This window comes from Monopterus albus, unplaced genomic scaffold (assembly GCF_001952655.1).
Source record: "Monopterus albus unplaced genomic scaffold, M_albus_1.0 scaffold222.1, whole genome shotgun sequence".
Lineage (NCBI taxonomy): Eukaryota > Metazoa > Chordata > Actinopteri > Synbranchiformes > Synbranchidae > Monopterus > Monopterus albus.
The window spans coordinates 651,181-677,987 of NW_018128102.1; the positions used below are offsets into that span (position 1 = coordinate 651,181).

At 39.1% G+C, this 26,807-nt stretch overlaps 1 protein-coding gene across 7 annotated transcripts; it reads right to left on the minus strand.

The window, feature by feature from the left end:
- Nucleotides 1-940: 940 nt before the first annotated feature.
- phka1a (phosphorylase kinase, alpha 1a (muscle)) lies at nucleotides 941-24,929 on the minus strand. Of its 7 annotated transcripts, none has more exons than XM_020619539.1 (36): nucleotides 24,607-24,929; nucleotides 20,911-21,069; nucleotides 20,634-20,681; nucleotides 19,368-19,536; nucleotides 18,832-18,914; nucleotides 18,569-18,649; nucleotides 17,606-17,704; nucleotides 17,339-17,485; nucleotides 17,143-17,196; nucleotides 16,301-16,423; nucleotides 16,080-16,175; nucleotides 14,894-15,001; nucleotides 13,607-13,685; nucleotides 13,260-13,394; nucleotides 12,966-13,075; nucleotides 12,487-12,631; nucleotides 12,307-12,385; nucleotides 12,053-12,207; nucleotides 11,204-11,365; nucleotides 10,981-11,075; nucleotides 10,666-10,811; nucleotides 10,003-10,156; nucleotides 9,365-9,523; nucleotides 9,154-9,283; nucleotides 8,680-8,781; nucleotides 8,104-8,213; nucleotides 7,718-7,753; nucleotides 7,365-7,400; nucleotides 6,932-6,967; nucleotides 6,698-6,733; nucleotides 6,396-6,425; nucleotides 5,625-5,669; nucleotides 4,638-4,799; nucleotides 4,345-4,398; nucleotides 3,558-3,758; nucleotides 941-3,427 (listed from the first exon to the last, which is right to left on the minus strand). In XM_020619539.1, the coding sequence occupies exons 1-36, from the start codon at nucleotides 24,682-24,684 to the stop codon at nucleotides 3,254-3,256; spliced, it is 3,816 nt and encodes a 1,271-aa protein (XP_020475195.1). In that variant the 5' UTR covers nucleotides 24,685-24,929; the 3' UTR covers nucleotides 941-3,253. The 7 variants fall into 7 exon arrangements, with proteins under 7 accessions (XP_020475195.1, XP_020475194.1, XP_020475196.1 ...); XM_020619538.1 differs by having other exon boundaries at nucleotides 7,697-7,753; XM_020619540.1 differs by lacking the exon at nucleotides 7,718-7,753.
- Nucleotides 24,930-26,807: the final 1,878 nt, after the last annotated feature.

A 26,807-nucleotide genomic window follows, 5' to 3' on the forward strand; every position in this document is an offset into this window, starting at 1 on the left:
GAGGCAGACTGCACCAGAGACAGGCAGGAAGGCTGTCGGTGGATGGTGACTGGACTGTTGATGTCTGATTTTGGGTAGAGTAAGATCCCAAGACTCAGGAGTGTGAGGGAAGTGCATTCTGGTTCCCTGTAGATATTTTTCTTCCCCATTGCTTCACTTTAACACCTAACATGACCATGACCTTTACCTGTGACTAGCCCTAAGGATTGGGATTGTTTTATCTGAGGCCATGTTCGCAGTGTTATTTCTGGGAATTTGGGATTTTGACTTTAACAGTAAAACTTGAAAGTCTCTTGAGAATAAAAATAAGTGTCACCCACAGTGACTTTCTGAATCAAGATGTCATATCACTTCAAAACAAAACAAAAACACATTCCCTGCATTCAGCTGCTCTTTGTGCTGGAATGTTAACCAGCTGATAATTTTCAGTGTCACTGTGTTTCATTGACACTTCACTGGCCTTAAACAAAAACAACAAAAACACCAGGCAACAACAGATTTTTATGTTAGGCTGTTGAAATTTTGATGATAAAGAACAAGTTAGAACTGAAGTGATATAACTCCTCGTGAGTACTTTAGTATCTGTCCTTTATATTTGATTTATACAGCAATAAGCCAGGTGTGTGAAGATGTAAAAGTAGGTGGGATCTGAACTTCTCAAGTTCTTTTTTCATTCCTCACACAACACATCCCACCTTCAAATGTGGCTTTTTGGAACAAGTATAATGTCACTGGTTTGAGTCCAGATGGGGACCTTCATTACATGCTGCTTCATCATCACATTTATATCTTAAAAATAAAAATGTTGCTGGGATAAAATACCATTAAAAAAAAAAAAACATTTATGCTGAATAACTGGTGCAAACTGGCACAAAATCTGGCACCACAGTGTTTTTGGAACTAATCCCAACAACACAAAAAGCAAGGCAACAAAATACCACAAAGCATATCTGTCACTAACTGTGCCGTGAAGACATCCACTATATTTTATTGTTTTAAAATCACTTCATACACCAGATAAGATGTTGACAATGTTACAAAAGGCCCTGACCTGAAGCCTTGAAGTTATGACACTCTAATCAGTCTGTATAGATGTAGCGCCATCTGCTGGATACTTTAGTCAAAGTTCAATGCTCCACTTCATATATTATACATATATTTAGAGCTCTGTAGAGTTAACACATTCAAAACAACTAGTTTCCACAATTAAAAGAACAGATATTGTCAACATTTCAAAGAACAAATAAATGAGGGATTATGACAAGTATTTATTAACACAGATTGGCACGTTAGTGCATGATAACATCCAACAAATATCTGATAATTTACTAGTTTTTTTCTGGAGCTTTCAACCAGCCTTCTTTAAGCCTGCAAGATCAAGAAATCATAACAGCTTCTCAACTTGTATGGCAACAGATCCGGTTCCATGAAAACTGAATATTGTGTTCTTCGGCTAAAAGGTCTGGAAAACGGAGAGCCAGCGAGAAGAGCTGAAAGCTCCAGAAAAAAAAAAAGCTATCAGGTTTTTAGATAAATATCAAAAGCTCAACAACTGTTCTGTTCAGTGGATGCTGTTATGAAGTAACATGAAAATCTTTTTTAAACTCTGACTCTGTGTCGTTTGTAGTTCATGTGGAGTGTGGTGGATATGACACAGTAACAGTAGCTGGTTGTTGTGTATTTAAGCAAGAAGCAACACACCTTTAACACCAACTGCTGTTGAGTTACCTTCAATTTATTCTCCTTATCTCCGAATGCACTACTCAGTGAATAAGTCAAACACTTGTACATCTAACTGCTGACGGTGAAATGCATCTAAACCAATGTAAAACAGCAGATGTGAGTAAACAGCTGACTGTTACTGTAATTATACTAAAATAACCAAAATTACAGTTCTCTATTACAGCAGTAAATTAAGGCATTTCCCCTTTTAGAGGGCAAAAATCTAAACTGCACATAATATGGTGACTTAGAAATCACTGCAATGCATTCACTACTAAGTAACTACATACTGAACAATGTGTTAATGTTGAAAATGAGGTACCTTTTATTACTGCACAATTTCTAAGGCTAGTTTTGCATAGTTAAAAATAAAACATTCCTATAGCTTCACTCGCACATATCCAGTCATATTATTAGAAGTGTAACAATGTTAAGGCATTCAAAATAACCTGTGTCCTCTTTAAGATACATCTATTTTAGCTCTTAAAATACAGATTATGTAATTTGCATCATTATTTTATACATTATACAGCATACACATGAGAAAATGCTTGTTTTTCAGTCTCTAAAGTTAATTTGGTTTAACAGCTGTGTGTAAACTGAGTTGAAAGTTCATGTCAGTGGTCACTCAGTTGTAGGAAAACTAAACCATTTGAGTGTCAGGGTGAAAACATTCAATTCCACTGGTTTAATTAATACATTCTAAATGTTACATTACAATTGACACTGACTAATGTGTTGAGGACAGAAAAGAATCTTTGACTTAAGAGGATACGCACCATTATATTTTTGTTATTGTCCATGAATCTCACAAAATAGCAAAAGCAACAATGAATTGATCCTTAAAGTGCAGTTATTGTGTGCGTAAGCAAAGCCTGATGTATCTTATTTTTGTGGGCCATAGAGATCGACTGATTTCCACAAATGATCAAAACTCATCAATGAGCCACACTGTTGCACTGTGTGACATGTAGATGAACACATGCGCTGTAGTGTATTTTGACTCAATCCCACATACACCTTCCCGGTGCACCAAATGTGCATTAATCCGCAGCTGAAGATAGTCCCCAAACAAGGGGTGAAACACTGAGGATGTTAAAGTTTGATCAGACAGCTATTCCACAGCTATAACCTACAAATTTACTTGTGGGCAACAGTTTTAATAGTTTCTGTACCATCTCACACTCGCAGTGATAAAACCTATTTATGTGACAAGTTCAACATTTAAATACACACACTCACTTTCTTGTTGAGAGTTAGATGAGAAGATCAATACCAGTCTCATAAGCCCTTTTCAGACATGCACTGGAACTCTGAGATTCTCAAGACATTACCTGGGGGAGCTGAAAGTGAGAATGCAAACCTAGTGTAACATCCAGGCTCACTTGTTTCAGCCATACCCCACTGCACACAGTGACAATATAAGAACAAGTTAATTCAAGGTTACTTTAATGTAAAAATGTTGTGTGACTGAGCTTTATCATTTTCTACCAGCGGTTTTACTTCTTCTCTAGATTCTCATCACGTCCCCTCACTGCACAGCGCATGAGCCGCTGGGCAGGAAGTCTTGCACGTACACTGCCACAGCCTTGGTGAGGTAAGTCATGCTCCCAAAGCGGCCACTGGGGGCGCTGTCATACAGCAGCCTGCACACGCCGGTGGACGGGTCCATCTCTAGGATCTCCTCGTCTGCTCCCAGGTCCATCTGAAGGAGAAGGAATAAGGGTTAAGACTCTGCACACACTTGGCAAACAAACACTGCTGACAGTAAAATAATCCTGCATACTCCTAAATCATCGGACTTAAAGACTTGTGCCCTTGAATGTGGTGCAAACCTGATCCTTGTAGAACATGTCATTGGCGAGATGGACGATCTTCTCCACGTGGATGATGGAGCCAATACTCTGGATCTCTACGTCCGCCAGCATGGTGAGGACCAGGATGGCTTCGACCAGCAGCTGTCGGTACTCAGGCTGAGGCACACGGTTCAAGACAGTCTCCACGTGGACAGAGAATTTGATTTCTCCTGGGGTCATCTGCAAGAGGGTGGTAGGAGGGAAAAGAGAGGGTAAAAGGAGAATCAAAACACCTCAAAAATCAACAGTGTAACCACTTGTCTAAATTCAAGCACAAGGTATCTGAAACTAAGTAACTAGCAGCAGTGGTGAAACTAACCTGATATTGGTTATAATTTAAAAAAAACAGGCAAAGTTTGTCTTTTTAAGTGACCACCATCTACAGTAAACCAGTGTCCTGACAATGTTAGTTAGCTAATTATAATGTCTTGTTGCTGAACTATGACTTTCTGTAAAGAACACTGATTTTCACTTTAGCTAATGTTTCCAAAGACATATCTACTCCAAAGGTTTGCTCACTTTCATTTCACAAACCTTAATGTTTGATACTGGGTGGGAAAAAATGTTACTAAACCTCAAACCCAGTGTTTGATTTTTTAAAGATATGACGAGAAGAGGCCCAAAACTTTAGGAAGAGGAAACAAGACACCATCAGATTAGCACAAACCACAAAAATGCATGAATTCATCATATATATGTGTAAAACATATTTTGCTTCAGTGCAAAGCAGGCAGATAAATGGACAATAATCAACCGGATCTCTTACCTCTCTGGTGGTTGAAGAAGGAAGGACAAACCCTTCTATGGACAGGCCATGACACTGGAAGACAATATCTTTGCTAAGGTCATTAAGTTTACCAAACGTGTAATATCATACAGCCCCAGATTCAGAACATTATTTGTGCAACCAATCTGATTTTCTGACACTGTTGTGACTTTTTATTCCTGGAGTTTGTTCATGCTGTAGAAAATTCCAAAAGATAAGGACTATAAATTCAATTTGAAAAAGCAATTTAAGCTGCAAGCCTTCTCCTCCACAAACTCTGTGTAGAGACTGACCTTCTGCAGGATCTTCCAAACTTTCCGGTAGAATCCGACAGGGACTCTGTTCAGCGCTCCGTCCAGACGTCTCCTGCGCAGCCACTGGCCGTGTCTGGTATCCGTGACACTCGGAATGGATTCTGGAATGTCCACAGATTCCATGGAAGGCAGTTTGTATTTCTAAGCAGGCGGGAAGACAAAAAGATGATTTATTCTGGAGGATCAGTGAACCTCTCTTATTCTGAGGAATGAAGCAATTCAGCAAACTGCTTTTCAAATCTAAGCCCATATTTATCAATACTTCATTTTTACTCACAGTGACAAATGTAACAACAAAAACTATTCAAATGTTTCACTTAAACATGCCAGGTCCTAGATAACTGCATTACAAAAACAGCTGAGCATGCCTGCTGCTGCTGCTACTAATAATACATAAGTGAAAGCAGTATAATTAAGATTTGGACATTTGATAAGATGTTACACTGCTTTTCCCAACTTATCAAACAAACAAACTGTACTTGTGTGGTACTACATTCTCCTTATCATTTGATTTCTCTGATGTACATCATCTGACACCAACAGAATGTTCTGCAGCAGTTTTCCCTCCATTTCAACAAATTCTTTATTATTTCATCCCTACTTATACATTATAAATATATTAGAGGACTTCTCATTTCACATGACAATTATTGCTTTAAGATTTCACAGAAATAAAATGAACTTTTGTTTTGTTAAGTGATAAAAATATGTTCTTGCAGAACAATATACAGCTAAATAAACTGTAAGGATTTTAAAAAAAACGATGTGCATAAGGCAGCAGATAGACTACTCCTTCATGTGATCACTGGAGAATTCCTCTTTACACACGGTTCTAAGCAGAAGTATGTCACTTGACAATTGTTTGATTTGTCATAATCAGTGAAGAACTGTTACTGACTTTTAGCAGATAAACCATACACAGAAAAATTGGCAACAAAGAATGTAACTAATAGGACAAATCTTCACCGCAAATCCGATGTTTTCTACTTCCAGTGATGGAGATCGCATGGTCTGAGAAGGAACAGGAGAGAAGAAGAAAAAAAAAAATGCAATGAAAACCACAAAGTGAGTTAATAAGAACTTGAGTGATGGATCAAACCGTGATGACAAAACAACCCAAGAGCCAGAGGATTCTGGCCTGAATCACAACATGCATGAATCGAAATCTAGATGGAAATGACAAAAATTAGGTTAGATAACAACAGATATTGTATAAATAGATTAATTCATTGTTATGCAGGTTTCCCAGATAGGCAGAAGATTAAAATTCTCCACACACGAGTGAAAGTGAAATCAAAGTTTGTCATCCTAGAACAGCAAATTAAAGAGCTCACCGGTGAGTTTCCATTTTATATAAAAGAAAAGAGCTTAAGTACTGTACACCAGTCCCAGGTCCCAAGTCTTTCATGAAGCAGAAATGCCGAATATTCTAACATCAAAACACTGGTTGCTTTGCTTTGTCCTAAATTATATCTTTAGGTTCTATGTTAGTTGGACAAAACTTTATTTTGTAATTGTGTTCTGATATTATGTTGATCAAACCATTAACCAATTATTAACAAATTATTAACTGTAGATATGTTGCAATGCACATGTACTATGAGTGGCCCTGCTAGATTAGCAGTCACACAGTAGCGGAGTGTTAAATTCTCCATAACGTTTAGTTGATGCTCATGTGAATGACTGTCGATTAATCAGCACCCAGAAAATCAAGATTAATGCTATTATCACTGTCACCTTGTGAGGAGAGGTCAGTGACGGGTCGAGCTGAAACGAAGAAAACACAAAAATCCACTCTGCATTACAGAGACTTTGATTCAACTCCCTGCTAAACCTAGATCCAAATGAATTTCAGTCTCCTAAAACTCCTTTCATCAGCACCTCCACCAACATGATCATCATTACCACCATCATCACTTTAAGCAGCTCTATCAAAGTCAACTAGTTATAGTTGTATTACTTTGTCTCAGTCAAACATCCAACTAATTGTCCCTTTCTTTTTCTTCCAGATTCATATTTATGAATTCCATCATCATCACCTTAACTGAGTCAAGCAAAGACATCCTGCGGTCCATCTGCAACAAAGGAAACACCATGAATCGCAAAATTCAAACACTATTTCTTTCCAACCGATTGTTAACCTTTACATTAGCAAAACCATATTCCATTTCCACCGCAAAGCATTAATTCTATCCACCTCAACCCCAGTACAATCAGAAATTAATTTTCAGTCCACATGCAGGTGAGTTAACTCCTCTCAACATCATCATCACCTCCATAACTGGATCTGTCAATGACAACCTTGGTTCCTGGATCAAAACAAAAACAAAAACAAGTAGGATCATGAAGTTGAGCTGTATTATTTTTTCATGATCTCAACTCACTTGTTCTGGAGCTTTCAGTCATATCATACAGATGATGGAGTTTGCTCGGATGTCATGAAGTGTAGATATTTAAATCTTTTATTCTGAACAGTATAAAAGGTTATGTATCTACAGCTTCATTACAAACAAACAGAGTCCATGTGATGACGAAGACAACGTGATACAGCTGAAAGCCCCCATCAAATTCTGATTGGTGATGTTTACATGGAAGGTGAATTAACACATATACAGCATATTCCGCATTTCCACTTGGAAAAATGATTAAGAATATATATATAGAAACAATACTGTGGTAGTTAATGTTCCTTCATGTGATCATCACCTTAAATGGATCCGTCAAGGACAACCTGTGCTCCGCCTGCAACATAAAAACCAGGTAATAAATAAACCACAGTAAATTAGCTGCTTTGCTGATTTATTTAAAAGTGGAGATTCTCAGATCAGACTCAACAATTAATTAATTTTACCCCATGGATCATTTCTCACAAGCAAAAATCTGTAGTTGCCATCTCAATCCCCTCAAGTGATTGCGTCACAGTTTCTTGTAATTATCTTTATCATGTCCACAATTCTCCTGTGCATCTCAGCGTTTAATTCTTCGACAAATTATTTCACCCATCAGTGAAGGCCAGGTGAATTAGCACCTGATCTCACCAATGTTTGCACCATCATCACCTTACTCGGATCCATCAAAGACAATCTGTGTTCCAGCTGCGAAAAGACACAAGTCAGTTTGCCAAAAAGCACAAGATTTTCAATTAGCAACAATTCTCTGATAGTTTATCAAAGTCTGGTGATAAACAGTTTGCTTTTTCCAAACCCAGTCCTTTAAGTGTTGGTTTCTTGCAGCACTTAAAAAAACACAAACAACTTTTAAGCTGAAATACAAAACTTTTTAAGAGTCCTAAAAAGACATATGAAGTAACATTGTTACAGTAATGTGGAAGATGATATGGAAAGGTGTGGTCAAAACAGAACTCTACTGTATATAATGATTAACTAAGACTTATTCCACCTCTAAGAGAAAAGTGTGTTTTAATCTGACAAGCACAAGGTCCTACCATCTTCATTTCGCTCTTCAGTCTGCTGATGCCAGCTCTCTCGCTCTTGGTGGCGCCAACATTGCCCAGATGATGAATGGAGATGGCAGGACTGGCATCCGTCTCTCGCACTGGAAAGGAGAAAAACAGTAGTCAAAGAAAAATGACAAGTATACAGTGTGGACATTCCCAGAGAAAACTAGTACTAGTTTTTAAAAAAGTCATTTAACATGTGTTGCATGAAGGATTTGGAATAAATATCTTGAATTAGATTCAGACAGAGGTAACAGAAATCACACAAAAATAAAAGCTGTGTTCTTTTTCACCGTAGTGCAAGATCATGTTTGCAGCACTCGGTGATGTTACTCTTGTAAAGTGTGGAGACAATTTTAAAAACACTTGCACTTTATCGCGCAATGATTTATGAAATGATTACCATGATTACAAAGTGATGCCACAACAGCTACCTATGTTTTTCAGAACACCTAACTGCAAAGTTTCAGAACAGAATGGGATGTGCTAAGTGGGAAATTAAGGATATGATTGATTGTTGTTTGTTTGATTATGTGTGAGAGAGGATTTGACTGGTGGACTGACCACTGCGCTGTACTCCAAACTCCTTCCCGCTGAGGATGTGGTGGAGAAGGTTCTTCAGTTCTGATGGACTCATACTCATCAGACTCTCTGTCGCCTCCTCTCCTGCACACACACACATTTGTAATTATCAACTTATTTGTGAAGACACTCATGGACATAATGAATTCCAAAGCCTCTCACACTGACTGTCACAACTGTTGTCGTTTTCATACTTTGAGCTGGTCTATATGACTTTCAGGTGTGTAAGAACTTTGTGGAAACAGTTTACCTGTGTGAAAACTGGTGCATCTTTTTAATTCCTTCCTATCTTTCAATAATATCATGTCAAACATCTGGTATAATGGTCTGGTATAATGCTCTAACTGCGGGTAATGCGTGTACTTTTGTTTTGGGCGAATTATCCCTTTAACATTCCAAGCTCTGGATAGGTCTTAAAATCCCTGCCTCTGGAAATATAAACATTTTCTTCATTACCTGAACAGCTGAGTGAATGGGCCAGCTCAGTGGCCATGACCTGGATGATGAGACCGATACGGAGCCTGAACATCTCACTGAACAGACTCGGCTGTGTCCTAATACTCATAGCCAGGTAGACCATGAGCTCCTGAAACAGGGAGGAGAAAAGATGAAGGAGAAAGACACAATGACAAATCCATGGATGATAATAAAGGAAAAACAGATTCACCTGAGTCAGTACGGCCACGGTGATGTTGTCTCCACTGGCCTCGTCGATGAGAGCAGCCAGCTGGTCTGGAGGTATCGGAGCAGTGATGGTTTTCTCTCTGGGTTCAGGGGGTAGACCCACCGTCAGGTGCTTCTGGTGCGCCAGCAAATCGGAGCAGGCCTATGGAAAGATCGCAACCTATCAGAAACTAGCTCTGTAAAATATGAGACATGGGAAAAGGTCTGGAGAAGGATCTTAACGAGAGAGGGAAGATCTGGATATTAACTGTTGATAAAAACTGAAAAAATGACAAATCAAAATGAAGGCATATTCAAAAGTACCGGAGGAAAAGCAGAGGAAATGCTGAGAAATACAACTGGTGGTAAGAAAAGACAAGCGACTCACGTTTGAAACACAGATAAGAGCACAGGGGTCCACTGGTTTAAAACACTAAAAGGCACTTGGAGAGCTCCAGCACACACCAGTGCTAAACTAATCGACTAACCCCTCTCAAAAACATGTTCTTCATTCACTTTTAAAGTAAAAGATACGTTGGTTTTCTTGACGTCCAAACTCAAATCACCACATTTTCTAACACTACATCACTGAATGCCTGTTTTATTGATGACCTCGTCTATGTTAACGTGTGTGTGTCGTACCGAGTCGAGCTCCTCCACCTTCTTCTTCAACATGCCAGAGATCATCCGGATCACGCCCCAGTTTTTGAGTTCGCCTGCCTTCTCATAAAGGTCAGTCAGCAGAGATTTGACTGTGGAGCCTTTACCGTGCAGCTGGGTGTCCCAGTCCATTCCCCTGTGATGAGGACAAGCACACAATAACACACAGCTGGTGTAGTGTAAAGCCTGAAGCATTCCAGCTTTCTGAGAGGTTTTGATTCTTTTGTCAATCTATGGATCATTAATGAAATTGTTTATGAAAAGCATTTAACACTTTTTATTGGTGCCATTTTTTAACAAAGCCATCCATTCATTGTAATATACTGCACTCATACTGTACAGCATAAGCCATCTTATTATATGCTACTTTGAACTGTTGGTGGCATCACCAGCTGTCGCCATGTAAATTACATAAAAAATATTTATTAGGTATTGTAGAAAACAGTGAAACTGTTATCGCTGCTAATATGGGAAGGTGCAGACTTGTGGTTGTTGTGCGAACTACAGCCATACAACTAGAGTGTGAGTCTGAACTTGATGCTGAGCAGAAAAACTGTGCTTTCTTGGCCAATGCTACACATATCTGAAACAGTTTACTTCTGATACAACAGTTACAATACAGATTTATGAAACACAGTTCCTCACATGTCTTTGAAGAGGACATAAAGGATGTCAGCCTGGTCATGGAGATTCTGTGTGTCTTTTAGCAGCTGAGCCAAGGCACTGTAATCAATAGCTCCACTCGCATCTCTGGGGATGCCGCTGTCTTGTGCGACTGCCATCTCTGGGGTCTGGGGAAGAGAGACAGAGAAACAGATGACAAGATCCAGCAAAAATTAAGAATTTAAACACATCACTGGTTTAACACATATGTAGTGCATAAAGATGCTTAGAGTGGATGGTGTAGTCTGTGAACAAACAAAAACAAAGTGGAGGAGAGTAAATAACAGGAGGATCAACCTGGGTTTGCTGTGGTGCAGACGAATCTGGAAGGTGGAGGTTGAGTGATGGCTGAGAAGAGCGAAACAGCTTGTTTGGCAGGTACATGTTAATATCTAGTCAAAACAGAGCAGGCTTGTGTCAGTTAAGTTACTTATACCACTTCATCCTCCACAACAAGCTACTGGTATCTGGGGTATCCTATTTTGTGGCTGTCTCAGTCACAGATGATGGATCCACTCACTTTGGATGTTGAGGTCCTGAGCTTTGTTCATAAGAGACACCATCTCCTTGGTTTTGGTGGCCACAGCCTTGAATCTGCCCAGGGCCATGACCTGCCGTTTGGGCTTCTTGGGAGCAGCGTGGGCCAAGAGGTGATCCAGGTACTGAGCGAGGTCATCAGCCTCTGGGGAAGAGGACAAAGAGACAGTGGCAGAGACAGAGAGTATAGGAATGAGAAGCCAGTTAAGGTGGAATAGACATGGAGATAGAGAGTGAAAAAATAAAAATCGCAGCATGAAAAAGTATTTTCAAGTTCAGAATACCATTTTCTACATGTATAATTAACTCATCATGAGAAGTACTTGTCTAAAAATAGTAAAAACCAAAGTAAATTACCTCAGAAATGAAGTCTAAATTACTAATGTATCTTAGACTAAGCAGAAGAATTACTTATACAGGGTCAATGAATCAAAACCACCCAAAATATGTTTCCATGTGCTACCAGTGGTCTCTGAACACACAGATACATTTGGTTAAAGCATAAGATTATGTCTATGAGAATGACATCTGGCAGTAGATTTCACTAGGACTTATTATTTTAAAGGTTAAAAAACATGTGAAACCATCCAAAGTGAAGTCTGACGATTAACCAGAGAACTGTGTGTAGACAAACTCATCGTCGTCTACGGTAGGTGTACACTTAATCAAAAGCTTAATGGTTTACAGTCAAAATGCCTGAGTGAATGTATAACCTGTCACAGAGACGGCAGCTGTCACAAAAGCCATTTTTATACCAGGTCTAAATTAAAGTCAGCCACGCTGCAATAACAAGTAACATAACTAAATGCATAATCTGTCTTTTTTTTCTTACCATCATCATGACGCAACTCATACACGTAACCATCGCCGCTACTCCCATCATCAGCATCTTCATGCTGGCCCTTGGTGCCAGGACCTTTATCCAGGAAACTGAGGTGAGCAAAACAGGAAGTGGTAAAGAACTCTGACAGCTTCCCCGTCTGAATCCTGGTGAGGAAGATGAGAAAAATCTGTGTAAGAAGTTTCTGGAAATAAATTACATACATTTTAGAAATCTCTTTCTTTCCATTAAAAAGACCTATTCACCTTGCACCTCCATAATATCCATCCTGTAGCTTCCTCAGTGTTGCTAAGACTGCGGGGTCCAGGTTTGTGTGGTCTTCGGCTGAAACGCACACACACACACACAAGCACATTCACAAAAGTGTATCCAAGCTAATTTGTATATTAGTGGACTACAAAATCTGCAATCAGGTCCATACTCACTGAGCATAGACTGTGAAATGGGAAAAGTGACAGTGGGTCGTCCAGTCATTCTCCATCTGGATGAGAGGTAGGCGATCTCTGTCCTCAGCATCTCCACGATCATTTTGTTGTCCAACGCCATGTAGAACTGCTGGTGGTCGATGAACTGGAGGGTTTCAGGCCGAGACAGATGAAAGATGATGAGAAAACAGGACTTTCTATTTTCTTTAATCATACCAGGAACATTTCAGAAAACATGTTTTCAAAGGAGTTGCCTAATTTATGCGGAAGGAATGTGAATAAACAAAACTAACAAAAAAAAATCTAGTTATCCCTGATATTACTGTATCTCATTTGGAATCAGCCTGGTTTTAGTAAATTATAAAAATTTTTATGTACTACTCTTCAGTAATACGAGTAGTGATACTGGTTTTAATGGCTGTGATTCTTACAGCAACTGGAAATCTGAAGGATATTCACTGGTATGATTTTGTATTAACCTGAGGTGTGAATGAGAAGATGGCGTTCCTGATGATGTAGAACTTTGAGGTTCCCAGCACTCCGATTCTCCTGTAGGGCCGCCCAGTGAGACCCAGCCTTGGGTTACGACCTGAGACAAAGCAGGAAAGAGACAAAAAGCTGACCAAATGCATATAAAGTTTAACTTTTGACCTCACAAATTTATGTTTCGCATGCTCTCTTGTGGATTACTGATGAGTAATTTAGCATTTTGAGAAAACAGGCAATTTCACCCAGTAGCAGCAATATAACAACATCCCTGTCTGAAACTGTACCAAGTCTGGCGTAGATGTGGCTCAGGACTCTGGAGGGCTGGACGTGGATGGGATGGATGTCAGCAACCGTTTCCACATCGATACCATTCTTCATCAGCAGCTCTTTAATCTCCTCAGTCTCTGCAAGGATTGACACTGGCAGAGGAGAGAGACGGTTTGAACATATATTTAAAAACTCCACCCACACTATGAAATATGAGTAGCCACCATACGTTTTCTAGGAGTAAAATGGCTTCTAAATCACTGGACTTCAAACCGCTGTGGCCAGTGGCCAAAAGACATATTTCACTAGTGGTTGATCAAGAGGTTTTAACACTAATGCCACATCATGTTCCCTGAGACCTCACCCTGTACGACCACATCAGGCTTGGGGATGGTGGAGAAACGCCGGTTCAGAGGGTCAATCTCTCCGGGGGCTAGAAAACCCTGAAAAATAAGCTCGAACAGTCAGAGTCCCCAAAATCCACAAATATCTACTTTAAGAGATGTTTAAGTCAAATCTATCAACTAAAGTGACTAACTGACCAAATAAACAAGAGAAATTAAGACAAAATTACCCCTGACAAGAATGTTACGTCATTACCACAGTTTGTTGGTTTGTTCACAGCATAACTCAAAAAATATATAAATTGATTTTGATGGAATTTTCTGGGGTGGTAGGGTATGGGCCACGGAACAATCACAATGACGAGTCTGACTACAGGTCCACAAACTAACTGGATGGTGCTTCATCAGCAACCCAGCACTAAACACCTCCAAAACCAAAGAGCTCATAATCAACTTCAGGAAGAAGAGGGGGGTAGTTGTCCCTCTATACATCGGGGGAGGCATGGTGGAGATGGCCACTGATGTCAAATTCATGGGTACATACATCTCCCAGGGTCTCACATGGTCTGTTAACACCACCTAGTGAAGAAGGCACAGCAGCGTCTCTCTTTTTTTAAGGACTCTTCACAAAGCAAACCAGCCCCAGCAGCTGCTGCTGTCCTTCTACCACCGCTCTGTGGAGTGTTCTGTCCCATGACATCCTGGTGTGGTTTGCTAATTGCTCTGTAGCTGACAGGAAATCACTCCAGTGTCATTCAAGTCAGCACAGTATACCACTGGCACACAGATTCCCTCACTAGAATTCATACGTAGATGTCTACGTAGAGCCACAAAAATAATCAAGGACTCATCACACCCAGACAACCATCTTTTTTCTCTGCTGCCCTCTGGAAGGAGAAATAGGTCTATATAGGTCCGTAGCGCCAGGATGATGGCAGGTTTTTACCCAAGTGTAATCAAAGTACTGAACTCTTTACCACGCTAGAGTGAATAGTGTGCCGTGAACTGAGTCTTGTACTTCGAGGTATAATACATGTTTTTTATGTTTTCAGTGTTTGTTTTAATGTTTGCTTATTTATTGTCACTGGGAGAAATACACTGAGTTTCATTGCACAGCTGTGCAATGACAATACAAGTATTCTGATGTTCTGATTCTGAATCCAAGACATTTTGGTGGTGATCCGGACCATCACTCCAATCCATGAATATTTTAAAAATTGTCATCATGGGGAAACTGAGCTGCCTCGACAGCGGTTTGCCGTGTGCTGTCTAGTTTTACTTTTTGACATATGGAAATGATGGCTCACCTCACTTAAAAGGTTTCCTAGGATGTACAGAGACTGTCCCCATTTGAGAGGACATTTGCCCATAGGAATCCTTTCCACAGAGTGAGGGTTCATATACTCCTCCTCCACCTGTTTTCATAAACAACCGGGGGGGGGGGGAAGTTACACATTGTAAAGTATAAATCTGAAAAAACAATACAAAACCCCCAATACAAACATGTTCTTTTTATTTCCAAGACAAATCTGAACTTCAAATTGAACAATATATTAAACATCTAAATATAAATCAATACAAAACACTTATTCACAGAATACATAAACCTAACACAACTATAATAATATAACGCTAAATTACAATAACTAAAATTTGTGTTGAATACTTTGTATTCTGCAAAAAAAATATCATCAGATTTTCTTTCTCTGACAAAATATGACACCTGACCCGACTAATTGCATGTCCTGCATAGGAAAAAACCCTCTCAGATGGTGTTGATGAGGCCTGGAAACACAGGTATGTGTTTGAAAGTGCAAACAATATACAGGTTCCAACTGGAATGGCCCCTGAAGTCGGATTTCTGACTCGGAAAGTGGTGAAGTCGAACTTCACCAACCCCGATCTCAAAATCCAAGATGGCTGCTCTACGCATCAGCAGTAGGAAGCTGCGGTTATATACTCTTTTTAGCACTTGTGTCTCAATAAAACAGTCGTACACACAATACTGTCCACTGTTTCTACAGTGTTTGTATTTGCAAAATAACACATAATGCATTGTTATAAACTGGTATTGCTAACAATGGCTAACATGGCTCAACTGATATTATGGCTAACAGAAACTGGAACACAGTTAACTCGAGTGTGATGTCATTCCCAGCTCCGACTTCTGACCTCTGAGGTGAATGAAATGCAGCATAACGATGTAATGTAATGTAATGTATCAATAATGTAATGGCAGTGTTAGCACACCACATGCAGTGATGCTTTTGTTGCCTATATCTTCTGTTTCACAGCACCAGAGGGAAAATATTTCAATTAACAGGCATTTAATTGGCACCAAAATCTGCCTTGTGATTTGGTACAGTGGATACCAATTGTATAGGAACCGGTGGCATATTGGCACCAGGTTTCGGTGCCCAACCCTACTCCAACAGTAGATCATAAAGACTCAGTGTTCTCAGGGGCTTCTACAGGATTACCCATCACCATTACCTTATCTGCAGGGACACTGTAAAGCTCTGGCACCAGTCTTATCCCATCTTCGCGTTTGATCAAGATGCCCTCCAGGGCCTCCTGATACTCTTGCACCTGGATGAATTAAGAGAGTTTCTACAGTTATTATACCATATGACTGATTAATATCCACAGAGAATAAGAGCTGTGTAGACTTACTGTCAGAGAATGATGCTTCAAAACACACGAGTGTATATTACCTGTTCAAGGCTGTTGATAAAAATGCCATCCAGTATGAGGTAGGTCCAGAACAGCGGCCACTCACATTCAATGTTCTCAAACAGCTTCAGCTCCGCAGACTCATAATACAGTCTGTTTGGATCCTGGACAAGAAGACACAAAGGCAGAATTAGATACACAGGGCACTTTATTCAAATTACCCAAATGTTTGCAAGAGCAGTATATAATACTATGAACTGATCCCAGCAGGAAACCATCTGGTCTCTGAAACTGATAGGGATTCAGGGTCATTCTCAAGGACATTACAACTGTTTGGATGCTTGCTGACACAGGTGCCTATACCTTTATTCTCCATTTGAAAGATGATCTCCTGCTCTAGATTACCATGGTGTATAAACAATAACTTAGAAACACTCTGAGATGAACTGAGTCATAAAAAAATTCTATCTACATTTCCTAAACTCTCAGAAATCCAGGAAATGTTCTGCAGATCATAATATTCTTTTGTAGTATCGACTGAATTTACATCCCTGAAGTCATTCACAACAATGACTGAAAGCTGTCCAGGTGTTATTACTTATTCAGGACAATCACTCCGGAGCTCTGCAACAGCATCAAGACTGTGAAGCACCATCGAAGTATCTGTTAAGGGAGCTAGTGTAACATTTATGGGTATAAACACGCATTGTGAAGTAATGGGTTTAGAGATAAACAGGACACAGAACAGCAAATTAAATAAAAAGATGACCTAATACCCGCTATCTCAAATTAACACTCAAATTAAAGCATATAATCCCCAATCTACTCAGATAGGAAAAAACAAGACAGGCAGAGGCAGCATCTTGCTTTACAGGTTGTTTACCTCTTTAGGTGTTTTGTGTCCGTCTCTGAGAAACCTGCAGCAGCCATATCGACCCTAAAAGAGCAGAGAAAGGGCAAATGTATCTTCAGTATGTTTAAAAATGTTCTTTTTCCAGTATGAGATGTGATATGTGACTGTATAGTGGATGTTGAAAAAGCACTTTATTGTCTCAGATGGGTCTGGAACCTTTCTGCACCTGCAGTTTAGAGATGATCTCCTCCTTGGTCACGTTGACTATGCTCATGTCCTCGACAGCAAAAGCAGGGTATGAGATGATGGCCAGGACTCCGGCATCCACCTCTTTAGACATGGATGCTCTGGGTAACATGGAGGTCAGGATGGACTGATGGAGGAGAAAGAAAGACGGGCAGGAGGGAAAGAAAGGAAAGGATACATTAGAATCATAGGACGCTGATGTTGCTTCTCAGCATGTTATGTAATGGTGTGTTCATAGCTTGTGTACCTGGCAGTGCTGTATGTCATCAGCCAAAGCATGGACCACAGATCCAGGCCCTCCTTTTGCTCCAAACAGGTTGAGTTCATCCAATGCCTCCAGAGATGCCTGGAGGATGCACAGCAGTCATGTGAGTTTCACTAAAAGCAGCACAATGGTACAACAGTATAAATACTTTACCATGTGGCCTAGTGTAGCACTGAACAAGATGTTATAAATCACAACAGTTTTGCTTTAATAAACACTAATAGCTATATGTAATTAATGGAGCACGGGAGATCATGCAGTTGTATCCATTTCCAAAGTCTTAAATTAACCTGTGTGCGGGTGTTCACGGGGTAATGTGAATACTGTGTTATTTCTGAGTGAGAAGCCCTTCCCAGAAGACTACAGATAACCTGATACCTCCTGTATGTTGCTGGCCAAGGACAGAGCTGGGTCAGGCACAGCAAGTACCTTATTATGTAAAAACTTTCTAACTATAACAGTTCCCAATTGAACTGTGGAGATTTTTACTGACTGAGAGAAAAACCATTCAGTGACATCAAAAACATGTTAAAAGCTTAAAAAAACAAACAAACAAACAAACAAAAAAACCAGCTGTCAATCCTGGTTTTTCAATTAAGGAATTTTATCAGACTGCAGGATTACATTCAACCTAAAATCAGGAAGTATCACTGCCTCTGTGTACACATTTAGCTTAAAAGTCCTCTCATCTGATCCTGAGTCAGTTTGGAGAGCCTGGGTTGTCTAAAGGTCAATGTAAATGCCGTCAGCGTGACTAGACACCTTCCACCATGCCAGAGATTTTCACTGCAGCACCTGTTCTGCCTCAGTGATGGGAAGCTCTGCTCTCATTCAGCACTCGGGCTGTTTCTCCTCCTCATACCTGTTTCCCACTGTTCTCCTGAGGCTGCTAATATATTATATGTGTATATCAATTTTTTACACTACTTTTGTGTGTGCATCAACCTTGGCCATGCCTATAGAGCTGGCGTTAATCTCAGTTATGCCCTGGTTGGTTTTGTCTCCTCTTTCCCACATCCCATAATCCTGTGGGAACCAGAAAAGAAGAAAACAGTATTAACGTAACACCAACACTTCCACACTTTCACAATAAAGCTTCATAAATGATTACATTCTAACTGAAACACTGACCACTGTCATGCTCGCCACTTTTCCTCAGTCTATTGCAGCTGAAAAATAAGACTGAGGGTGGCTGAATGAGCACTTACTGCCACTTTGTAAGTTGCCTCAATGTAGAACATGAGATTCTGAACTATGTCCACTTCATCCTGGGTGTAGATAATATGAAGTCCTGGAACACACATGCAGGAACGTTCATTTATCAAAGCACAGAACAATAATGACATTAAGGAGCCCATGGGATGCTTTTCCTTGTTTTTTTACTTATCTACAATGCTACAAAGGTGAATTATCATCTTAGACGCGACCTTAAGCACAAAAAAAATTAGGTGAATGTATGTTGTTGTACTTCTATGCAGAAGCAACACATCTCGCCAACACTCGCCTGTGAGACGATTTTTCTGACTAAATAAAATATTACGTGATAGTTTAAGGATTCCCTTGAATGCTCATAATCTCCAGGCAGTTGCGCGTTCATGTAAACTTGCCTGACATCCACTGGTGCAAACGGAACAGTACAAATCCAGATACAGACTGTACATTAAAACCAGGTGTAAAGTCTATTTTCCCCTAAAGGCAACAATTTGTTATTTAACATGCAAAAATGACTCCGCTGCATGTTTACCAGAAGCAGTCATCTGAGCGAGGAACAGCAGGAAGAGTGAGGTGGCATCAACCTGTAGATGACCCCACTGGTCGTCTCCAACAACAGTAGCACAGGTCCTGGTGTTGTACTTGGCATGAAGCGCGTCTGAAGTACTTCTGCTATATTTAAACTTCTCCACCTTATCCAGCTGGGGTGCAAAGGGGCGATAGAAAACACACACAGCATGAATCTAACAAGGCCTAATCAATCAATCAATCAATCAATCACAAATCAAAAGGAAACAATAAATCCCACAAAAAATTACAAGGAATCAAGTAAAGCAGGTGAAAGATGGAACATGATGACAGCTGTGAGATACACTAGTGTTTGGAAAGTAGGACAATATACTGTATATCATGAGATGTCAATGGTCAGAGTTTTCTGCATTGCTCACAATAAGATATCCATCTGTTTAATATCGCTGACTGTACTGTGCTTAGCAGGAAATGCTGGATGGCTTTGTGTCAGTAATGGTTTTACAGGATTTTTGTGCATTGATTTGATCACATACCTTTAGGTACTGAAAAACAAACCACCCCATGTGGCTGCTGTACATACACGTTTCTTAATAGTATATTGACAAATATTACCATAATGCACATGTATAATGTGCAACAGGGACGATGCTTCAGCATTCTGCAATAATAATTTGTTTTTAAATGAATAAAATGACAGAGTATTGTCAAAGGCCTAATGGATTCCTAGATACTGTGAAAATGACAACTCTGCACTTCCCCTCAGTTCTATGAAGCATTTAGCATCTTTCAACTCATAGTTTTGGTTTTACTGCCAAGAAATTCTGTGGTTTTGGTCCAATTTCACTTCTTTGTCAGTGCCTTTTTCAGCTAATAAACCCATTCTAGAACACATGCTTAAAACCAGACAAAACTAGCTGCTAAACGGTGAACATGTGGAGCATTTAGCAATGAATCATCCACATATTTTCCTAAGGAGTTGGTAGAGACTAAAAAGCTAAAATTGAACTGTACTGTATATAACTTAGACTTGGCTGTATATTAATCCTGACATATGGTGCTGGTTCTATTAATTTATGGTCGCCTCAATTTATCTGTGGGAATTAATAAACAATATCTCTAAAATGAATTAATATTGGACTTATATTCATCAAGCAGCAACAAACATGTTTCCAAATTAACACTAATGTTGCTTTCAATTGCTCAATAACTTAGTAGCCCATTGTTTGTTAAAGAGAAAGTGTGTCTGTGGGAGAACAATGTGACATACCTGCCTCATTATGCACTGCAGGACACCTCTCATTAGCTTTACTACACTCTAGACAGACAGAAAGAGAGAATGATTCAATGTCAACATTTATAACACAGCAGTCCCGGCGTGCAGTCGTCACTAGAAAGAAAAGCAGTTGCACACTCTGCACGTGAACATGGTGTGTGTTCATTTCAGCTTCAGGATTTGTAAGAAAGGAAGCAATATGATACTGCAGGGAATACAAATATTCATCCCATGATCTTCTTTTTGGTAGCCCAAACACAGACACGCCTACCTGCTCCAGTTCGTAGGCCTTGGCCTTGTCTTCATCCCTGTCAGCGTTTTTCCGGTAGGCAAGACTGAGGGCCCACACTGACACAATGCTGTAAACATTGTCCCTGATCCAGGCGTCTGGCTGATCTGGGCTGCCTGGCAGAAGACCCGTTACTGGATCCTGTCAAGTCGTACAGAGGTCAAACGGCACAGGTCAGCAGTTAACACAAATTACAAAGATATACTGGACACGGTAATATAGAGAAACTGCTTCAGGGTGTGCATATTAGCTTTGGGTGGCTGTGAAGCTCAGTAAACTACTGATTTTAATTTCAATAAAATAGTTTAGAAATTATTTTTAATCTTTTAAAACTGGTTAAAATAAAAACTGCTACAACTAAAAATTGTTTTATTAATGTTAATCTGTCAGTTATTTTGTCAATATTTCTTTAGTCTATAAAACATGAGAAAAAAACACAACATCCCCTTCACAAGAAAACTAGCAAATATTCACAGGAGAAGTAGGCAGCAGTGAATGTTTGTAAAGAAACTAGTGACTTCTTAATGCTAATGAACAGACACTAAAACTGTTGCTGACCGACTTGTCTTACATGATGAATCATGTTTGGTTGCATGGGAACATCATTTGTGTTACAAATCAATGGAGCTCTATCAGCTCATTTCAAACATTAAAAAAGTTATTTTGTCTTTGAAAATGTATTAAAATTTAAAATGAGGAATAAAGTTTGTTACAGTAACAGCTGGCATGTATCTTCTCATTTCACAGGACAATCCATGTCATCCAGGTAGCTGGACTACACAGTGTTTGTTTAAATGTGCAACACGTGCCAAAACTACATTTCCCACAAGCCTCGTTGCTTCCTGTTGTGAGGAGGATGCTGCTTTTTGTCTGATCACAGGCCCAGTTGAAACTGAGACCTGAAACTATACACAGCTGAGGATTAACAGGAATAGAAATTAATCTTGAGGTCATTTCATTACAGCTAACTGGGACACCAGCGTAAGTAGGGTTTCATCACTGACTGAACAAATGGCGCACAAACTAGTTTTGGGCTAATACACAAATACATGAGTGAGAGACTTAAACCTAATGTATGTAGCCTTTGCTTCTTTATGGAAAGGTGAGTATACACTAGAGTGAACTATGTGTTCAGGGTAGCTTGTGTTGAGCTAATACACTAATGGAACAGACTGGCTCTGGTCAAGAGGTACATTGACCTCTTAGTGCTAAATCATCAACAAAGGACAAATTTATTTTTAATCAAGTGTATTATTGATGACTCTTGGCTTTCAGCTGCAGAAAGCCTCTGCTCCCAGTGAACAGATCTGATCCATTTGAGCAGTGAGCTAGATACTACTACGGACTAGATGGACTGGCTAATCCTAGCCACACCTTTGCATTCTCTACCTGTACTAGAAAGTCTTCTCTCATATTTGATAATCGCTAAGTCTCAGAAGAATTAATAAAGCATGATGAACCAACTTTATTTAATACATGCTGGCATGGAGAAGACAAGGTGTCCCTGTGTTCTGACTAGTGTCTGTTAAACCTCTTGCTCTTATACTGAAACAGAACAAAGGATCCATCCTCAGGAGGACATATATGAGAAAGACACATACAGGTATTTGTTACAAATCTTGTCACACCAAACCATAAAACTCTTAACAGTAGCTTTCCTGTATAGATCCCTACAACAATAAGGTCACCGTCCATCATTCTTCTAATATAACAGCAGACCACTCAAGGGGTGTTCATCGTAACCATTCTTCATATGACTGCTAGATATTCTAAGTCTCAATCAAATACAGTAATCTTAACACAAGCACTGATCAAGTGGTTTCTAACCCAGTATGTTTCAGTTTTCCCACATACCTCTCATCACATTTATAACAATCTAACAAAAAAAAAAAAAAAAAAAAAATCTTTAAAGAACAGCGGTTCAAAACCTGATGTTAATCCTTTGTAGGTGGAGTTTGTGTATTGATTTATGTCTCCACTCACAGTACAACAACACACTAGGTCTAAAGTAGACTTTCCAGGAAGTCACAGTCCTGCCCCCATTACCCCATGCCTTCTTACCTTCCAGAGGTGTAATGGTACATACTGTATATGGAGGTATACAGTGTATTCCTGGGCAGGTGGATTGACTATATATTTATCTAAAAATAACTACAGATATGTATCGGTGCACATCTTACAGATCACGCAATAATGTTGCAGTCTATATCCGGTAATTAGGGATGGGATGACATGACTTTATCGCACTAACAATTCAATGCACGATATGGTATGTACAAGTCAATACAATTAAAAATTCAATGTAAGACTAGCTGTGTAATATTTGTACTTTATTCCTCTTTTCCCCCCTTTCTAGCACTGGTTTGATTATGTAAGAACAACCAGATACAGTAAATAGGCTGTAAGGCTATATTATTTACAAAAAATATGAAGCCACTGGTGTATGGAGGCCACGCGATATAACTCTCTAGACAAAATGATACATATTGTGATGTTAATGTATTATGATATACTGAATTTCAATATATTGTCCCACCCCTACCAGTAGTGGGCGGTGGAAAGTATCTAAGTACATTTACTCAAGCGCTGTACTTCAGTATAGTTTTGTGTTATCTGTACTTTACTTCACTATTTTTATTTTTTGCTACTTCATACTTTGTTTTCACTTCATTTAAGAGGAAAATATTGCACTTTTTACTCACTACAATTATTTGATAACCTTGGTTAATATTTACTTTTCAGAATGAGATACAGACAATACAGTACAGTCCTAAGACTTGATTCATCCCTATTGGAAAATTCACAAGCCACCCAGTTGTAATTCAAATTGTAATGTGATGTACACAATAATGCATCAATAATTATAGTCCAATTATACACCATGCATTAATGTTAACGGTGCCCTTCTGCATAATGAGTACTTTTACTTTTTGTACTTTAAGTATATTTTGATGCTAATACTTTTACTTAAGTAACATTTTAAATGCAGGACTTTTATCTGTAACAGAGTATTTTTACACTGTGGTATTGCTACTTTTACTTATTCAAGCAGTACTTCTTTCACCACTGCCCAGTTTATTGTGGAAGTACTTCACTAGCTTGCACAGGGTCATGACCTCAGCATCCTCCATCTCCTTTAGGACTGTGAGCCATGCTTTATCAACCCGTATCAGTGGTTAACCTTACTGATGCACCTGTGGGGGCAAATCCTTGCTAGGTTCTAAAACCTTCCAGGAAGCCTCCCTTTATAACAGCAGATTTTTTTTTTTTTTTTTTTTACCAAATGAGATTTATACACATATGATGACAATATGTCAATTTACTTTGAACTACAGTGTATGTCAGTGAGGGTCTGCAAAACTATACACAGTGCAAAAATGATTTTATAAGCCGCTAACATAACTTTATAGCTTCTTTACATTCGGTGAAGGCACACAGAAGCAAGGAGCGTGTGAAACATGAACACGTTGCGTGTCTGAAAGAGCACTGTTGCCTTGCGAAATCTGAATTCAACGTACTTCATGCATGAACACATTTGTATTCACTCTGGCTCTCAGAGGACCAGCTAACACAACCTGTCTGCAGTTATGAAGCAGCCACTGTTTTCGTTGACAGACCAACTTTATTTAACGGTTACTCTCAATAAACAGATAGGACAAAATACCATTAAAGACTTACTTGGTGTTTCAGGATAGTTTGGTGCACTATCCGGGCATAGTTGTCCAGTTTAACGCCCGAGTTGCTCCTACTTCTCATGGTGACGACCCAACAGTTCCGCTCACTTTCAAGTTGTTACAAGTGCTTAAAAAATACAATGGTCAAATTATCGACTCACTACAATCATTTCTTCGGTGCTTCTCAGGGAAGCCGAAAGGGAAGACAGCTGTAAAGGCGACCAGAAGAGGAACCGTCTAGTTGAGTGCAGCTCAACGACGGAGCAGAGGGCCAGGAACAGCCGTAACCTGAAGTAGCGCAAAGCTAGTGACAGGAAGCACGATTACCGGAAGTCTTACAAAATAAAAGCGTGCCATTAGCTATACCGTTTATCCTAAAGAGGGCCACGAGTCAGGGTACACCCTGGACAGGTCACCGGTTTATCACAGTTTAGCCAAAATGGAATAGGAAAATGTATTATATTCACAAGACACAATGATAACCCATTGTAGTCTCAAATAAATGATATAAAATTGATGAAAGAAATTCACTTTCTTTCTTTCTTATTCATTTTTAAGTTGACATATATGCCTAAAGTAACATGTTTAGTGGGTGTTTTTAGTAAGTCATTTTATAATTTAATTACTTATAAAATTTCATAGCTATTGTGGCATTGCATATTTATATCACAATACATTTATCGGTTGTAGGCCTATTGTGTATCAGTTTCAATAAACAGAAGGCTTTTAGACTGTACAAGAAAATATATTCTTCAATTTAAATGAACATAGTTGAATGAAAGAAAGGGGTTGATTTGAAAATGGCAGTAAAGGGTCTGTAACACCAAATACAGATATGAAAAAGTCCTCACATGACAAACATCTCTTTTACTGTATAATTTTCTTGGACAAGTCAGACTCTGTTACCCATTTACTTGATTTTTTTTTGTAAATTTTAAGCTATTTCTTGTTATAAATGATTTCTTATTCCTATTCATTAATCTGAAACTGTTTCATGGCACTGTCCATGCCACAAATAAAAATCTGGTGAAGAACCTTTTTGATGTATTGATTTATTTTGGCTGAAAAGTGCACAAATCTAAATATATAGAATTAAAAAAAAACTCAACACCATATGTACATTCTAACTGTATGATGTACTTCCTCCTCAGGAAGGTGTACATGTGTAGAACTCAGGGCTGAATCAATAGTAGTTTTATTTTTTGTAACCGGAAATGCTATTCTTCATTGGAAAAACCTTGACAGTAATTTAATCCCCGATGTTTTCACAGAACAGCATCAGCAGTACCAGTTCAGTTTGTTATGGAAAGGAAAGCTTGAAGCCTATAAACCTTTATACACAACTAGCCACTGCGGCAGATAATGTCGAATTCAGCTTGTTGTCACTAGAAAACACCCATATGCCAACATGTAGTTTAAAACAAGTTTATTTTTTATCGGTGTACTATCATCATGGTTTAGCATTAAATGTTTTCAATGATAAAAACATTATTCTAGACATTTTATTTCTGGTAGTGTCACAAAGTGATATAAAGTATACTGTTTTTGGCGCCCTCTAACGACAAGTCTAGATTCACCCTTAAAGCTCCCATTACCTGTAAACACATGCATACACACAGTAGATGTATTTCCAGCCCTCAGACTCGTCCACAGAGCAGGTCAGTGTCACACTGCCTCCTACTGGTATGGTGGTTGTGCCCGGTGTCAGAGTGGTCTTGGGTCTGTCTGCTATTACAGAACCAAATAAATAAATTTAAATATATTTACAATATAGGATGCATTTTATTTCATATGTTATCTGAACTATATTTTAACAGTTCCATTAGCATTGGATGTGTATGTGTGCACACCACATCAAAAACATGCTCCAACTTTAGGACACCACACCGTAGGTTTTCAATATAAACGTGGTTTGTCTCTTTTACTTCGTGCTTGGTTGAGGGAATCAAACATTCAGCTCTTGAGGAGCCTCAACCTCACACGGACATTATAGTAATGGTCATTTTCTATTTAACCTAAGATATGCGTATATATAAAAAAAAGTATTAATGAAAAGTTTACTACATAAATACACTTCTCTTTGTTCAGAGCAGGTCTCCCATGTAAGGTCAAGTCAGATTTTATTTGTATAGCCCAATATCACAAATCACAAATTTGAAAATGCATCAAGGGACTTTACAATCTGCAGCCTCCTAAGACCATCTC